This window comes from Centruroides vittatus, unplaced genomic scaffold (genome assembly GCF_030686945.1).
Source record: "Centruroides vittatus isolate TY-2023 unplaced genomic scaffold, ASM3068694v2 contig_751, whole genome shotgun sequence".
Lineage (NCBI taxonomy): Eukaryota > Metazoa > Arthropoda > Arachnida > Scorpiones > Buthidae > Centruroides > Centruroides vittatus.
In genome coordinates this window covers 449,055-468,097 of record NW_027122488.1, presented here as the reverse complement: position 1 = coordinate 468,097, position 19,043 = coordinate 449,055, and the positions used below count along the sequence as shown (strand labels likewise).

Below are 19,043 nucleotides of genomic sequence, written 5' to 3'. Positions count from 1 at the left end.
AATTCAATATACAGTTAAGTTACAAAGGGAGATTTTACAAAGATTAAAAACCAATATGTACAATATGTTAAAATTACATCTAATGTGCATTTCAGACTATTGGTAATCCCTCATCAATTGGTACTATAACAATACAAAAATAGTATACAGTCAAACCTGTTTTTGTGCGGTATATGAAAATTTCAATCAAATTGGAACATAATTGACTCCTGTAAAATTTTTAAAAACTCTATTGGTTCTTTTCTATGACATCAGCAGGTTTTTTCATTTTTTATTCAGAAAAATTTTTTTCTCATACGTTTATTTCGGTTCCCTCTTATTTTAATAGCATAAAAACCATAAATATTATGTTATATTTGAACAGATGTGGTAAGTTAGCTCCCCTCCAGCTTTAGACTGCAGGTGTGAAATTTCACGCCTTGTTAAATGAAATAACACTTCCAGCAGCTATATTTATCAAATAAAATCATTATTTAACAATTATTTTTAACTTTTTAATGTTAGATTCTTATTTAAGTGGAAATAATTAATTAATATAAAAATTAAAATTCTTAGAGGATTTTTTCCCCATTAGGTGTTGCAGAAAAAGGCTCAAGGAGTTAAAAAAGCAATTCCTAGTTATTTCGTATGGTTTCGAGTTATTTTCTACGTGAGACTTTTTTTATGCGGTCCCTATTCACCGCATTAAAAAAATATTTTTTTAATTGAGTTGCGAAAACTGTTTTTTATAGCCACTCGTGAAGTTTCGCACAATTTTTTTTTATGCATTTTCTTTTATGCGGTTCCTATCCCCCGCACAAAAACAGGTTTGACTGTACTGTACATGAAAGGTTCTATTGTTATGGCACCAACTGATAAGGGATTACCAATAGTCCGAAATGCACACTAGATGTAATTTTAACATACATATTGGTTTTTAATCTTTGTAAAATCTCCCTTTGTAACTTAACTGTATATTGAATCTAATAAATTCTGTATTTGTGTTGACTTGTGTGATAAGCCCTAATATAAATTAACTGTTAATATAATACAATTAGGAAATGAAGAAAGAATTATGGATGCATCTGAGAAATGAAAAAGTTTCAGTAAATAAAATATTGGCCATGATATATTAAAGACATTATTATAGATAAAAGAAAAAAAAACATTGCTTATATTAACAAGGACATGGACAACTGCAGAAATTTTTCTGACTTAGAGACAAACAAAAATTTATTGGTTTAATTATTTAATTTTTTGGGTTTTTTTTTGCAAGTACATTATAGAATACTATATTGCATCAATTCAAAAAGACAAAGTGTCCCATAGTTGCGAATGTAAGGTTACGTATCTTAATCACTTTTACAATTATAATTTGTAGAATTTTTATTCTATCCCAGGAGAGGACAAGTACCCTATTTATTCCCCTCTGCAGATGTCCATGAATGAGATTGTAAAATTCTGAAAAAGTTTATTATTATTATTATTCAAAATTGTTATTAGAGTAAATGGTAGACAGTATCAATATAATTCTTTATAATTTTGATGAGAACTCAAACTTATACAAATTAACTAATTTATTGCTATTTTTATTTTACAATTGTGTTTAAGTAAAAAACAGATTTGTGTAATACTCAATATATAAATGTCTACAAGCCAATTTTTCCAGCTATCATTAGGCTAACAATTTCATCAATCAAACTATATAATTTGTCCCTAAGGTTAGCAGTTAGTCCATCATCTTGTGTCCAACTAATTAAGTTGCAATTTTCAAATTGCAGACCTATAAAATTCCCACTGGCATCCATCTGTCTGTCCTTCCTTAATTTCAAAAATGGAGTTAGATAGATAAAAGTCGAGACCAGATATGTAAAGCTTAGAGGCAGGAGGTCCCAATTAACTATATACTAACTTCTGGTCTGAAGCAGAAGTCACAGATTTCAATTCAAAAATTTTTCCCAGAATGGAGTGAGTTAGATTACTGGCATGACTCTACAGTTAACAGAAAAAGTATAAGAGACAAGACTACTAAAATGCAGAGCATATACAGGATTAGCGAGAAATAAGTTTCCCACTTCAGAGAGCACTGGAGTGCATTCTACTGCTTGAAAAGAGACAAAATTTGGATTACAGATAATTCAAATGATGCACTTGATATTTCTTTTTAAAAAAAGTACAAAAATTCATCGATAGGTGGCACTAACATGAATGGTATTTCTTTGCATATGTTGAACACGTGAAACACTGTGCGACTTTTGGTTATGGGGTTTCCTGTAGGACATGATTTCCCATAGAAGACCTGCATCTGTGCCAGATCTGAAGGACAGCATTTGGTGTCATATTCTGGATATACCAGCAGACTCACTGCATTCAGCTGTGAAAAATATGGTTTTGCAATTAGTGCACATTGTTCGAAATGAAGGTGTTTCAGTGCTACATATTCAATATTTCTGTGTGCTCCAGTGCCCCTTATCGATGGAATTTTGTACAATTTTGTTTTTTAAAATGTCAAGCGCATCATTTGAATTATCTGTAATCCAAATTTTGTCTCATTTCGAATAGTAGAATGCACTCCAGAGCTCTCTAAAGGGAAAACTTATTTCTTGCTAACCCTGTACTTTATATTAAATAAATTGAAAATATGATTAAAATTGCAGCCTGGCATTGTGATGATGTCACAATAAATAACTGCTTGTATTAATAATAATTTAGTTTCTAGCACAATTAGTAAACAATTCATAAAAATCTGGCATGTACATATTTAGATATTAGAAAAATTATGCTTGGTTATTATTTATATGTACATATTTATATTCAATAACAAGTAAAATTTTTCATTTTCATCAGTGATAGAAAGTGATTTTGAAGTATGGAATTCTAAACTACTTTTTAAAACATAGGCTGCAATATATTAATTCTAAAGCAAGATCACACCAAGTTGTTATAACACATTGCATCTACTCTGATAACAGGAAATCATAAGAAGTTAGTAACTTGGATGAAATAAACATTGTATAAAAACAATACTAAAATATCTGAAATAACTTATTGAAAGGCCATTATAAGGCTTTGAAATAATATTAAATAAAGGTTAATAATATTAAATAATGATTCCTATGTAGTTAACAGATATAATGTTAAATATCAAAAAACAGATATTCTGTTTATTAAGATCCCATATATTACTAAAATTTATAAGAAATATAAAAACATTTTTAAAAAATATTTTGTTGGTTTAGTAGGAGAACAAAAAAATAGATTAACTAACACCATTAATTTAATTAATAAAGAAGATTCCAAATACTTAAAGAATCCCTTGGAAATTGCAGGAGTTGTTTACAGACATGTACAACTAAAAAATATTATATAGGCAAAACTGGAAGGAAACTAGAAACATGATTAAAAGAACATGAAACAGCAATTAGACTTAAACAAAGTGAATCTCCAAGGCATCAACATTGTAATATTACAAATTGTATAATTGATAGAATATTAAAATACTGTAAAAAGACATATTATTGAACACTACTGCATTGTAAGTCATGTAAATACAATTAATTTAAATGCTGGCATGTGCATAGATGCATGCTGGGATACATGAGATTGAGTATAAAAGTACTAATAATGTACAGCATTGTATCCACTGATGAGGCCAGCAGGCAAAATGAATTTGGAAAATATAGTAAGGAATAAATATTGAATTTTGAATTGTGATCCATCTCTGTGTTAAGTTTCTCAAAGTTGAATAGAAGAGAGTAATTTTTAACTCGTTTATTTCTGAAGATATAATTTTTAGAATTATTAATTTAATTTATTAAATAAAGGAATTTTGAATCTTCTGTTTAGAAGTAAAAAAAAATAATAATAATAAGATAATCCATTAATTGATATATAGAAGTATGAATACAAGAAAAAAACAAGGATTAAAACCAAGATGTATAAAATATGTACAGTACATGTATTATTGGATAAAATTGCAGGTTAATAATTATTTGTTAGCTTCTTTTTAATATCAATAAAATACAAAGTGAATGTGATTTCAAATATAGTAAAGTATCTACATAAAGTTCAATATATCTCTTACCTTCAACTTACATTAGTATTTAAAATTATCTGCAGTAGAGGCTAATATTCATATAAATTACATTAGTTTTCATCCATGTTAATCAGAGTCGATGTTTATTTTCATTGTAGTAGAATAGTTACTGATTATTATTTGTAAAAAACATAAATGCATTTCAAACTTTATCTTTATTCACTACAGTTAAATCCAGTATCAGATTTTTGTGTGTGTGTTATTTTCCAAGAACTATAACTTTTAATCATACATCATCATAATCATCAATTAGATATTGCATTCTCTCTGCAGAATTTAAAACTGAATGGCAAACTGAATTATACAGCATTTTATGATACATGATCAAAGTTATAACTACATATAAGAAGGGCCTTTCATTTTTAAAAAATATAATTTTTTTATAAATAATCCAATCTTGCACTATTTATTATATTGTATTATTTTATTCATTATAATATCTTTAATAACTGATTTTGTCTTCTGACTTATACATGTTTGCAGCATCACATTTACTGACAAACATTGTTATAGTTAACAGTCTTTATAAAGTATCATACTACAGTTAAAGACTAACATGTCTGCAATATAAAAAAATTTTATATATATTTTAATATGCATAAATTATTCTAAAACACTTACAAACTTCATTATCTGCCCAGACAAGCTTCAAAATAAGCACAAAAACTTTGTTCTTATTTACATATAATTTAATTTAAATATGTTCATTTAAAATTTTCTTATAATGTGTATTGTTACAAATATTAATATTTTAAAATGTAATGTTTTACTTAATGAACTATCAATACACCTTCTGTTCAGAGGCGGCGTAAGGCGTGGGTGATGTGGACCACTGCCTATGGCCTCATGGTCTGAGGGGCCTCGTGCCTCGAAGGTTTATGCATTACTTAAACGTTGTGAATGCAATGAAAAAATTTTATTCGTCATAAAACTATAAATATATTGACATACCAAATTTGTTTTTATTTAGTCTAGTAACATTTGATGTTACTAGACTAAATAAAAACGTTGCTATTACGGGGAATCCCCGCCAGCCAGAGCTGGGGATTTCCCATTTTGTTTGTTTATGTTACTTTCATGCTTCTCAATGGCTAGAAAGCCAATCAAAGTATCGCATGCAGTTTTGCACCATACGTATGTGATATTATTTTGTATTTCTGACAGTACTTGATGTGAGAGTAAGTATGGTTCATTGTTTGGAAATGATTAATAGTTATTAAATAAATAGGTAGTGTCTATTGATCGGTCTGGTACATTGAACCAAAATTAATAAAAACCATTGACCTACCAACAAATGGTTTTTGTTTGAAGTTTGTAGTTGTAGGTCAATGCTAAGTAATAAGGAAAGAACTGTTTTATGTTCAGAACTTTTTGAAATTTTGTTTGTGATGTAAAGAAAAACAATGGTATCTGTACTTATTTATTAAGAATAAGGTAAGGAATAATAACACACATATTTTTATAGTTTTCTATATAAAATTATACATTATATTATATTATTTGTTCTATATCTTCAATCTGCTGTGCTAGAATCTGACTTTTCCTTTACAAGTTTTTTTTATTACACATATATAGTAAAAGTAGTATATTATATTAATCCGATTGTCATTCATTACATTACATTACTTGAGTCCATTTCTTTAAATTCATTGTGGACATGTTAATTATTGTAAAACCTACTAATGTTGGTACTAGGGCCACGTCTGAGACTCAATTGAATTTGGAAAGTACTCCAGATGCACTGAATACTGATACTGAACAACAGTCGGAAATAGAGATAGGATCAAACTCTAGCCAATCAGAATCTGACGCTGAAATTACTGTGTTGATGTTGAGCAAAATATAATTCACGATCACGAAGAACAGATTGAGATAGTTCTCTGCCAGTTAGCAGCAATGCCATTGATGTAGTTAAACAAGCATTTGTTAATTCGGATCCGAGAATGTGGACGTTTCCCATTACGGATTCTCAGCGTCATGATATAGTTCAAAGCGGCCCGACACAGCAGTTAAATAGCAGTGATGAAAATTGCAATGATGGTGGACTTCACGCCGATCTCTGAATAAGCAAGAGACGAGAAAATTAACATTCAGGCGTTAAACTGTGTACAAATATCGCTATAATTACTAGCGCTTTCGACGAAACTATTTTCGTCTTTGTCAGGTAGATAATAACGGTTAAAATCCTTTTTCGAACCAAAAAGTTTTGGAATGAAAAAACCGCTTTAGAACTTTGGAACAAAACCAAGGATGGAACTGAGCGAGAAGAAATTTAAACATGCATGCGTGGTGACGTAACACATGCGCTATAAATTACTGAGATGTGGAGCTAGAGGTGTTGCCTTAATCTGTTATATAAGTTGACCCACATAACAGGCAAATCAAGCGTGGGAGTGTTGCACGGATTTAGTGCAGCGGTAAGAAAGGCCTCCCAAATAAATACGATGCTCCTGTTATTACAATGCCTGAGCATCACCACCTGGTCCCATAGCGGGGTGTATAGGTGCTGTAACACCATTCTTGCTAGTTCGGTATCTCCTTTGCCTGCCCTGATGGAAAGTTGGTGTTCGGAAATACGACAAGCCAACATTCTAGTTGTCGCACCAACGTAGTGGGTGTGAATACCGGATGCAGTATTTTCCAAGTGGGATAGAGTAAACTCCAGACCTCTCAAGTACGGAGGTAGCATCCCTGCCATTGCAATGACAGGGATGCTACCTCCGTACTTGAGAGGTCTGGAGTTTACTCTATCCCACTGGAAAATACTGCATCCGGTATTCACACCCACTACGTTGGTGCGACAACTAGAATGTTGGCTTGTCGTATTTCCGAACACCAACTTTCCATCAGGGCAGGCAAAGGAGATACCGAACTAGCAAGAATGGTGTTACAGCACCTATACACCCCGCTATGGGACCAGGTGGTGATGCTCAGGCATTGTAATAACAGGAGCATCGTATTTATTTGGGAGGCCTTTCTTACCGCTGCACTAAATCCGTGCAACACTCCCACGCTTGATTTGCCTGTTATGTGGGTCAACTTATATAACAGATTAAGGCAACACCTCTAGCTCCACATCTCAGTAATTTATAGCGCATGTGTTACGTCACCACGCGTGCATGTTTAAATTTCTTCTCGCTCAGTTCCATCCTTGGTTTTGTTCCAAAGTTCTAAAGCGGTTTTTTCATTCCAAAAATTTTTGGTTCGAAAAAGGATTTTAACCATTTTTTTTTATCTGCCCGACGAAGACAGAAATAGTTTCGTCAAAAGTGCTAGTAATTATAGCAATATTTGTTGTTTAACCCCGTATGATAATTTTCTTGTTTCTTGCTCGTCAATTTATTAAGAATAGCAGTTATCAACTACCAAAAGACTTTAAAAATGAAAGGATAGCCAAAAAGAAAAGGATGTTTGATTATGAAGGCAGCAAATCAACCTATACAGTCTCTAAAAGCCGGTATGAAACAAATTTTTTTAACACCATAATTGATTCTATAATAAGCAATATGGATTCAAGATTTATGTCTTTAAATCAACATTTTGAAACTTTTGGTTTTCTCTATGATCTAAGCAAGTTAAAAAATATTCCAAGAAAGCAAATATTAAAAAACTGTCAAGATTTACACTCAGTCCTGCGAGTGGGTGAAAGCAGTGACTTCCAACCTTACGAATTATATGAAGAATTACAAACCACGATCCCAAATTTACCCAACTTCATTAAAGATGTGAAACAGCTTCTCCAATACATAACAGAAAATAACTTGAAAGAAATTTACCCAAATATTTACATTGTCATTCAAATTTTGTTAACAATACCAGTAAGTACTGCCTATGCAGAAAGGAGCTTCTCAAAATTAAAACTAATAAAAAATTATTTAAGAAATACAATGGATCAGGAAAGACTTTCAGCTTTGGCAGTTTTATCTATTGAAGCATATATAGCATCTAAGCTGAATTACTATACAATTATTAAAGAGTTCAGTAAGGCTAAAAGCAGGAAATTTCTGTTTCTTTAATTCTTTTTTTTGTTTTAATTTTTCTTTAATGTTAGTCAAAGAATATAGTTTGCATTTTTATGAATAAAAATTTGACAGTTTCAACTGCTTTTTATTTTATAAAAATCAGTCTTCTTGCACCACCAGAAGGCCTCATGAAATGTACCTTGCCCACATCAAATTTAGGTCCTCCCCCGCCACTACTTCTGTTGGTGTATTGATAGTTCATTAAGTATTTAAGAAAACTGATTTTGATATTTGGTTTCTAATGCCTTATTCAATAAATTATTTTCACTGGTAGCAAATCATGTTACTTTTCCACAACTTATTGTTTTTTATTTAATGTTTTCTAGTAATGCCACCTTCAGTTTCTTGGAATACTTTCTAATTTTGCAATTTGTGTCATTTAATAAAAAGTTACTCTATTGTTTAAATTTTTTATTATTTTTCATTCATTCCATTAAAATGCAATAAGGATTGTATTTATTTTATAAGAACTAAATCTAGAACAGTGGTTCACAAACTTTTCAAAGAGATCCCTCTTTTTTCTTTTATAAACAATTCTTATGTCCCCTACACTTTCCACAACAGTAAACTGACTTATATTTTTCTTAGGATGTATTTTATTCTAATAAAACTATGGTTTCCTTAGTTTTTTGATAGTACACAATTATATTTGGAAAAAACAACAGTAAAATGGCATACAGAGATACTATTCCTAAATAAAATCAAATCTTGATGTAATGATTACACTATTTCCAAACTACAATGATAACCTTTTTCACTCTCCTCAGGTCCCTCCCAGAAGGATCTTGTACGCCACAGTTTGTGAACTACTGATCTAACTAATAAAATTTTTAAAATATTTTCTTAAATAATAAAAGTTAAATTTTTAATTAAAAAATAACATTATGAATGGCATTTCATATTTTAAATTTCATTAATATAAAAAAATCATTGAAATAAATTTAAACAAATAATTGTAAAAAGTGTAAAATCACACATTTACATCAAGTGCAATGTATTGTATATCAACTAGTTTTAAAGAAAATTACCAATAGTCTAAAAACAGGTGAAAATGCTTTTTTCATGTTTATCTATTTGGACAGCATCAATTTTAAATTAAATTAAAAGAAGAATGTTCCAACTTTTAAATTTAAATGACAACAACCTTAAAAAGAGATGTTAGAAAAAGTCAATGTAAACCAGGGCTGCAGAGTTGGTAAAAAAAACACTCTACTCCGACTCCTGATAATTTTAGTAGGCTGACTCCAACTCCAGCAAAATTAAATACCAAGTCATTTTATGGGGGGCATAGGTGCTCATAGAGGGTTACCCTACTCTAAACTCTAAAAGGAGCCCTGAACATTTATCCAAATACTTTTATAGTTAGTATTTTTAATATTTAACTTACATTAATATTAATTTACATAAAAAATTAATTTTTAACAAATATTTAATAAGAGGAAAAAGGGAGAACGATAAAATTCTACATCTACATATCTTTATTCTACAGCATCTGCACTTCAATTTCACCTTTCCAGAAAACTTAGTATAACTAAAAAGTGTGCTATCTAGCTACTTCGGCCCCTTGTTCAGAAAATAAAAATATATACTCTGATCAATTAGTCTGGCTCATGCAGAAAAATAGAGAACTTATTTAGAGCAGGGAAAATAAAGGAATGAATCAATAATATTCAAATTCAATTGGGTCAAAATAATTTAACTAATAAACACAAATACTACAAAGAAAACTTCTGATATATATTTAATAAATTAAATTCTTGCATTTGGTATTTAAAATAAATGAATTATAACAAAATACGAAAACATTTTAAAAACTTATTAAATATAAAATAAATTTTCTTTCATTTAAATAAAAAAAAAACTAAATTAAATTTAAAATGCCTGAGTCGGAGTCGACACATTTTTCCCGACTCTGACTCCTCCGGCTAGAAATTCCTCTTGACTTTGACTCCACAGCCCTGATGTAAACTTATTAAAATAATAATAATCATAATAGCTTGTTTTGTAGTTATGTCTTGACCTTGGTCTTGCTTAGTGCTAAGCACTGATATATATGACATGTAGGATATTCTCCATCAACCAACACACCATGATGATAATACTAATGAAGTAAGATCACCTGCCTATATAATAGACATTTCCATTCCAAATACTTATAACAAAAAATGCACACAACAGGCAAGTACTCTCCACTCATCCAAGAAATAAGACAGCTGGGAGGCTGAACTGGGTATTTATTGTCCCTGTGGTCCTCTCTTCCACTAGTGTTATACTACATATACTACACAAAAGTCTAGAAATATTAAACTTTAATAAAAAACATACATAGCACTACAGAAAGCTGCAATATTGAACATGTTACATTGTTAGAAAGTTTCTAGATGTTGACACACACACCAATAACACAGAAGCTTAATGTAACACTTGTTTGGGTAGCTATGCTTTGACTTTAGTTCAGCATAGCACTTGGACCAGTATCAGCTGAGCAACATAATAATTTAATATTTCTAGTTGAAAACACAAGTTAATTTAAAGAATAATTAAACTAGTACTGGAAAGATAAACTATTAAAAAACAAAAACCGTAATGTTTCCAGCAATAAAAACTATTTAATAATAACGTTTTCGACTGTTTTAAACAGCCATCATCAGTTACAACGAACTTAAACAAAAAAGAATGCAGAAAAAATAGAACACAAGCAATACAAAATATTTAAAATTCAAAAAAAAAAAAAATAAAATAAAAAAAAAAAAAAAAAAAAAATTTTTTTTTGAATTTTAAATATTTTGTATTGCTTGTGTTCTATTTTTTTCTGCATTCTTTTTTGTTTAAGTTCGTTGTAACTGATGATGGCTGTTTAAAACAGTCGAAAACGTTATTATTAAATAGTTTTTATTGCTGGAAACATTACGGTTTTTGTTTTTTAATAATTTAAAGAAACTAATAAGGCTGATAAATAATATTAAAATTAACATAATTAAAAGTATCTTTTTAATAAAATTAAAAATGTTACGATAATATGGCTGAGATTATAATTTTATCATCATTTTGTCTATATAGGGTTTGTTTATGGGCATAGATGATGATATAGCTAAGGTTTAGATAGGAAGTGGCTATGCTAGGTCTAAACTTTGCAAATCTACTTTTCATCAAAAAGTTATTGATGCCAAGTTATTTCCCACATTTTAAAAGTTCTATTTCATTCCCTAAGGTCTGCAGTTATCATATTGGGCAATGTGTTCTTTATAAATAAACACATTTCACGGATGCTTTATAAATTTTAAATTTGAACTCATTGGAGAATCTTCTATGCATTCCATTCTAGAACTTGATTACCAGTAAGATTTATTTTAGAAGGGACTAGACCACCCATGACCCACTGGGTCACTTACTTCTGAAAATTTATAAATAATATAAGATACCATAACAGATAATAGTAGTGCTTAATAGATGCTTAACACCTCTGCATATCTCATTTTATAGATTTCTCCTCAAAATAAATCTTGGACTTGAACCTCAGTCTCATAGGATGAGGCAAAAGATGATGCCATATCTCATGGTGTGGAGAGCCTTTTTTGAAATATAGCCAAAAGACACTGTACAAACTTATAGCATGTATACTGGGATAACATTGCACTCATACTTTTATTTATTCAAAACTTCAAAGGTTTGGCTATCAACATTTGAAATACCTTCCTCATGGCAATAAATATACATGCATCCATTCATGGTTATAATAAATGGTAAGAAAACTGAACTTGTTTGCATTTGAAGTGAAACTTGTTTAATAAATAAAGTACTCTACTTGCGCTATGATTTACAAAAAAATTGGCTCAGTCACTATAACAGGCCTGAAGACTGAAAGCATTACTCCTCCAAAGTACTGCAGACAATAAATTTATGAACACCTAGATTCATATATGATTATCATTTTGTAGGTTTTTCTTTGCAGTGTACACATTGGCAATGATCTTGTGGAATGTTGATCTTTGCTTCCCAAAGTTGTCTTCAGCTGATCTTTTTATCGGGGCTTAGGTTTTCAATCTCTTTCTTGAGAACATACCAAAAGTCAATTGGGTTCAGAACAGGCAAATCTGGAACCCACTCCAGGAATTGATTCAATTTTAGAACTTGCTGGAAGATCACATCTCCCTGTGGCTGAAGATGGGCTATGGAAGGCAGTAAATGCTGTCGCAAAACTGCTGGTAGCATTGCACATTAAGGGCAATTTCACACCATGACTGACTACACAGACCAGACCAGTCTGACCAATCTTATAATCAGACTGACTAGCGGGCAAAGCATTCACATTGAATATGCTTATGTTGGTGCTGATTCATTACAACTAATCAGAATGATCAAAACACCAGCCAATCATTTTAAGTTTTTCTACTTTTTAAAAATAACTTTATAATCTGCCCAATTACAACTCACAGATATGATCTTAATTTGTTTATAAACTTTTCTGAAAAGTCTAAATTTTGCCATCTTTTCTCATTTATGTCAATAACGTTTTTTATTTTGAAGTCATGTGTGCTCTCATAAAAAATTTATGCAGTTATTTATAAATTTATGTTTATTTATGCAATTCTGGAAGAAACTTCCAGAACTGCATAAATAAAAGGGAAAATAAAAACAAATTAGAAATATATTAATATAATATAAAGTTTATTTGATTAATTTGATAGTTTTCATATATCCAAAGTTGGGTTATAGCTTTGAAGCTCTCATTGACTTTAGATCGCAGACTGTTCTGATCTGACTATAAATATTTAACTTTTTAGATATTAACTGGTACTACTAGTCAGATGACCTACTACTGTTGTCATTGTCATGAAAACATGACTTTGAGTCAGTCCAGTTGGTCATAGTGTGAAATCATCCTAACATTCCTATCATATGGAACCAAATATCAAATGCCAGAATATTAAGAACACTCCCACACTTGAACTATGCTTGAAAACTTTGACTTTCTGCTTCATACAGATTTGGGTAAGTCCTTCATTTGGCTAGATGATGACTATGTCTGATATTTCCATATAGAACTGGAAAGGGTGACTCATCAGACCAAATCACCCTCTGCCATTGAGCTTCCATGCAAGATAGGTGTTCCCTAGCCCATGCAAACTGCTTCTTTTGCTGAACTGGCATCAACATAGGCTTTCACTTACTCTTGTGTGACTAACTCATTGCTAGGAGTTTGTCAAGATGTAGGTTTGCCTATTTGTGCACTCCATAGTTCTACAGCTTCCATGAATATAATAGGTTGATATTTCATGACAAGCTAATACAAAATTTCCTTCCCTGACAGTAGTGATTGATCTGCCATTACTAAATCCAGGCATGATAGAACTGATTTCTTCAGTGTCTGAAGAAGAACAGTAGATCATTCAAACACAATTTCCAAGCAATCTACTGTATAACTGTTTCATTTTGTCATTTCAGCAGGATCTTAAAGTATACTTGCAGTCCTAGCCACTGTCTTGCCATTTTTTGCATTTTGAACAATGCAGAGATTATACAAGATTTTACAGTTTTCTTCATTTGCATATTGCCAACTGAGCAATACATAAAGCAGCAAAAATTTTCATGTCAAAGGACAATTTGTTCTCTGGTATGTTAGTTTAGTACTGTACATATAGAGTTTTGACAACAGCAGTCTTAGTTACTGTTTTGTCAAGGGTTATAATGTGTATAAAAATCAAAAATTTCACCAAGTGCAGTGTTATTCATTTTCTAAATTCTAAGAAAGTTCTTCCTATAGAAATTCATAAACAAATCACAGAAGTATATGGTGATCATATTATGAACTAAGCAAGTGTGAAAAAATGGTGTTTAATATTTAATCAAGAAAGATAATGCCCAACTGAACTCTGCTGTAGCTGCTCAAGCTGTGCTTCATAAATTTGGCTGAGACATTTTCAACAACTCACCATACAGTCTTAACCAGTCCCCCAGTGACTTTCACCTCTTTCTCAAGCTAAAAGAATTTTTACTTACTTAATAAAACTTTTTTCCTATCATTACTATTTTCCCCCTTTTTTATAGTTAAATGTTCTTTATTTTCTTGCCCCTCGCACATTGTACTTATTGATGTAATCATGTAATTTTAGCAATTTGTGCAATGTGCAGAAAGATCCTACTTTAAAACAATGAGGAAAAAAAAAATGCTACATTTAGGAAAACAAAACAGGTTTTTATTCAAAAACATTTTAGTTCTTTTAAAAGATCAACATCAGCTGTGAAATTAAAATGTGTTAGAGAGAGAGAGAATATCTCTATGTTCAAACTTTTTTAAATTTAAAATTAATAAAAAATAAAGTAAAATCAAAATAAAACCGAAACAAAAAATAAAAAAAATTAAATATGCGCAATCATTTATTGTGACTTTGTCACAATGCTGGACTGCAATTCTTATCATATATTAAATAATATAAACGGGGTGGTTATAATTAAAGTTGCTCTACTTAGACCTGTATAGAGCTTGTTCTCTTTGACGTATTTTGATGAAACTTAGTGTATATGTTATATAGACTGTAGGGAAAAGGAAAATGCAAAAAAATAATTAGTTAAAATTTCTACCACTAGGTGAAAAAATGGCACATGAAGAACAAGAAACACAAAATGGAAACATACGAAAGGTTTTTATTCATGACATTTCCTCTTCTATAGACACGATCTTTCAGATATCCGAACAACCATACAGACTCTGCGTGAATTAAAAGCAAGCATAACATGTCATATTGCTGCAATTTCTCAAGAAACCTATGGGGCTACTGTTGAACACGCTGTAAGGTGCTTTGAACATGTGATTGACCCAAATGGATTGCACATTGAACAAATGTGAATAAAAACCTTTTGCATGTTTCCATTTTGTGTTTCTTGTTCATCATGTGCCATTTTTTCACCTAGTGGTAGAAATTTTAACTAATTATTTTTTTCATTTTCCTTTTTTCCATGGTCCATATAACGTATATACCAAGTTTCATCAAAATATGTCAAAGAGAACGAGCTCTATACAGGTCTGAGTAGAGCAACTTTAATTATAACCACTCTGTATTTTTATATTATTTATATTTTTAATAATAATATATTAAATAAATATATTTGTTTAATGTATTATTATTAAATAAATATATATTTTAAAATATATTAAATAAAATAAATAAATTAATTTAATTTAAAACATATGCTCTCCATCTCAAATTAGTAGTGGCTTGCCCCTGTACATCATACTTTTCCTTTAACAACAAAGCTATGTCGGTTATCTATCTAACACCTTTAGGAGGAAATTTTTGAATTGAAATAATGTGACTTTCAGTTTGCATTGGAAGTTCGTATATTGGGGCCTCCTGTCCCTAAGGTTTCCATATCTGGTCTTGGATTTCATCTGTCTAACTCCATTCTCAAAATTAAGGAAAGACGGATGGATGGACAGATGGACAACAGTGGAAATTTACAGGTCTATACAATTTTTTTCAAATTACAGCCCAATAACAATATAATGCTATATGTAGACTTATGGCTATCCCCTATATGACCTTCAACAGATGCATCTCTCCCTCACTTATTGACACCACTTCTAGATAAAGCTGAAAAGAGGTTTTTGAATAAAACAGTTATAATAATTATACTTTTGAATGGCAATCATCTATCTAAAACAATGCAAATCATGGGCATTAATTACTCTAAATTTGCTTGCAAAAAAGATATATGTAGCACTGTCCTATTAATTAGATTGTATGCTTATCTACCTAGTTCTTTATGATTATAGAACTTTTCCAGAAAACCTAGACCTTCTTATCTAGTGCCCATTATATCAAAGCTGTAGCACTGTTTGCTATGACTCTATACAGAATAATATTCTGTATGTTGATCCTATATAGCAAAAATTCTCACCACTTTTATTAAGTACAATCAAATATATATCTGCCATATCCAATTGTTTTATCTGCTCTTTGTCAGTACTGTACTTAGTAATTGCACAATGGAGGGGAGATATTTAACTGATAATGTAATATTGTTGCCCCTAGCATAATGGTACAAGAGAATAAAATTATTGGGAGAACTTTGTCAGTTACAATATACCAGTTATATTCTCCTTTTACCTGGTCAGTTTTTTTTTTGCCATCTTTTCTAAGTCATGCTTTAGGATAAACCTTTTTAAGATAAAGCTAGAAAGGTTTATTCAAAAACCCTTTCCAGCTTTATCTAGAAGTGGTGTTCATAAGTGAGAGAGAGATGCATTTGTTGAAGGTCGTATAGTGTGGGGTACAGGTACCACGAATCTGCATATAACATTATATTGTTATATTTACTTCTTTTTATTTTTTCTCTTTGCCTCTTAATGTTTTTCATTTCTGTGTTTACATTGTCTACTTGGACCTTGTTTATTAATAAGACTTATACTTGGTGAGGTTTCCAATTAGCAAAGAGAGGAGATCTTAGTCAAAAACCAAAACAAAATATCTTTATTTTTTTAATAAAGATAATGGTGAAAATAAAGATATTTTGTTTTGGTAGATATTTGGTAGAAAATAAAGATATTTTGTTTATTAGTAGGACTTATTATACTTGATGATATAATAAGTCCTATAATAAGTCCAAGGTATTTTTATTTTTGTTTGTTTCCTGTTTTATTTTGATTTTACTTTATTTTTTTATTAATTTTTGTATAATTATATTTTTTTTTGTAATTTTGAATTTAAGAAAGTTTGAACCATCAAATGTATTCTTTCTAAAGCACATTGTAATTTCACAGCTGATGATGTTCTTTTAAAGGAACATGTTTAAAGAAAAATGTTTATAATTAAAAATTTATTTTATTTTCCTAAATTTAGCATTTTTCTTCTCCTTTTGATTATGATGTTAAGTGCAAATGTTATTTTCTTAATCCTGATTTAATTAGTATAAAATATTTCTGTTTTCATTGATAAATTTATTTGCAAGTTTTTTGATTGTACGGAATAATATATAAAATAAGAAAATTATTAACATTTATTGTTTAAGTACATAGCATTGAAACATTGCAAATTAAGAAATTGTAAAGTAATTTTATTCTAATGATGATAAAGTATGACAGTTGTTATAAATAATATAAAAACACAAATATTAATGCATAAAAATGAAATTATATTTAATTTAAGTAAGTATGAATAGTGCAAAACAATATTTAACCTGTTGTCATAATGAACTTTCTTTAATCTGTCCTCTCAATTTTTTATGATAATAGCAAAAATATAATAAAATGCAAATATAGTATATAAATTTTCTTGTTTTAATTAATTTTTTAAAACATTTACATACTATTTATTAAAACAGTCATATAACCATTGCTATTATTTCACAATTCTTGATTTTAATCGTTCTCTGTATCTTCTCATCCTTTGCCTTGCTAGTTCTCTTTGATGTGCTCTCTGTTCATCACTTAAAACTTTTTCATACTGTTCTTCCATATATCTTTTCTTCATTAAACTGCTTTTAGCTTTATTTTTGATACATCCACGAAATGAAGTTTTTTCTGAAGTATTTCTTTTTGTTTTAGATTTCTTCTGTAAACGTTCTATGCAAGAAATAAGACAATCAAAAATTAATAAAACTTTAATTATTTTACGTGTAATATAAATATAAAATACTAAAAACTCTACACATTAACAGTTTTGTTATTTTATTAAATTAGATTCATTGGAAATTTGAGTTCAGTCACGACATTTGCAAAGCAGTATTTTAAAGTTAACACTAATGGTATTTTTTTGTTTTGTTTGGTATAACAACTTGGTGAATTTATAGACACTTGGCAAATTCATCTATTTAATCCATAATCTTTACAGAGACGCATTTTGGGCTTTTGCCCCTGTTACATAATATGTATATTAAGTAACAGACTGAAGAGAGGCGAAAGCCCGAAACACGTCTCTGTAAAGATTATGGATTAAATAAATGAATTTGCCAAGTGTCTATAAATTCACCAAGTCGTGACACCAAACAAAACAAGAAAAAGAAGACACGGTTTCAACAAAACAAATAAACTAATGGTATTGTTAATATTATTAATGTACAGAGTCTTTATAATTAGTTTCACTTTGAAATGGCATAAAAGGAAAACTACTGGACAGAATGTTATCAAACTTGGTAATAGTTTACAGAAAGTCATAGGATTTTATTTTCCACAAAAAAATAAACAGTTTAAAAACTCACAACCAGTAGGAAATGGCACTGTATGCAATATTGTTAAAAGAAATAAGACATGAAAACATTGGTTGAAAATGTTTTTAATCATTTCTAAAACATGTTACAAAGCATATTCAATGTGGCATCCATTTTCTGAAAGCAAGTTAAATCACATTACTGTGTTCTCAACAGTAGTTCTTAGCATATCAGAAGGAATGTTATGGACATGTCCGTGTATCAAATTTTTCAATTCCACCAAATTGTTCATTTTCATTTTCAACTGATGTTTTCATGTCTTATTTTGTTTAACATTATTGTATACAGTGCCATTTCTCACTGGTGGTGAGTTTTTGAACTATTTATTTTTTTGTGGAAAAATAAAATTCCATGACTGCCTGTAAACTATTTTACCAAGTTTCATAACATTTTGTCCAGTAGTTTTCCTTCTATGGCCATTTCAAAGTGGAACTTTAATTATAAAGACCCTGTATATTGTTTATAAAAATAGTAAAATTTTACTGACTTTTTCTGTATGTTTTTGTTGTTTGGTATCAATGAAATCAAGTACAGTATGGAAAAGTACAGTATTAGATTCATTGGAAATTTGAGTTCAGTCATGACATTCGCAAAGCAGTATTTTAAAGTTAACACTAATGATATTTTTTTGTTTGGTATCACAACTTGGTGAATTTATAGACACTTGGCAAACCAAAATAGCATGTAATCTGTACTGACTCATATCCAGCAGAATATTCTTAGAATGTAAATAAAATGTT

General features: G+C 30.0%; 1 protein-coding gene across 7 annotated transcripts in view; it reads right to left on the bottom strand.

Moving 5' to 3' along the window:
• The window catches only part of LOC136981316 (protein abrupt-like), a 135,479-nt gene that overhangs the window by 36,179 nt on the left and 80,257 nt on the right, over positions 1-19,043 (bottom strand). The window contains exon 4 of one of the 7 annotated variants that reach the window (XM_067277626.1): positions 17,404-17,659. The exons of 4 other annotated variants lie outside the window; for them this stretch is intronic. In XM_067277626.1, coding sequence (XP_067133727.1) covers positions 17,436-17,659 — 224 coding nt within the window. In that variant the 3' untranslated portion in view covers positions 17,404-17,435. Of the gene's footprint in view, positions 1-17,403; positions 17,660-19,043 lie in introns of those variants that run through there. 2 more of the 7 variants (XM_067277627.1, XM_067277628.1) reach the window with 2 other exon arrangements.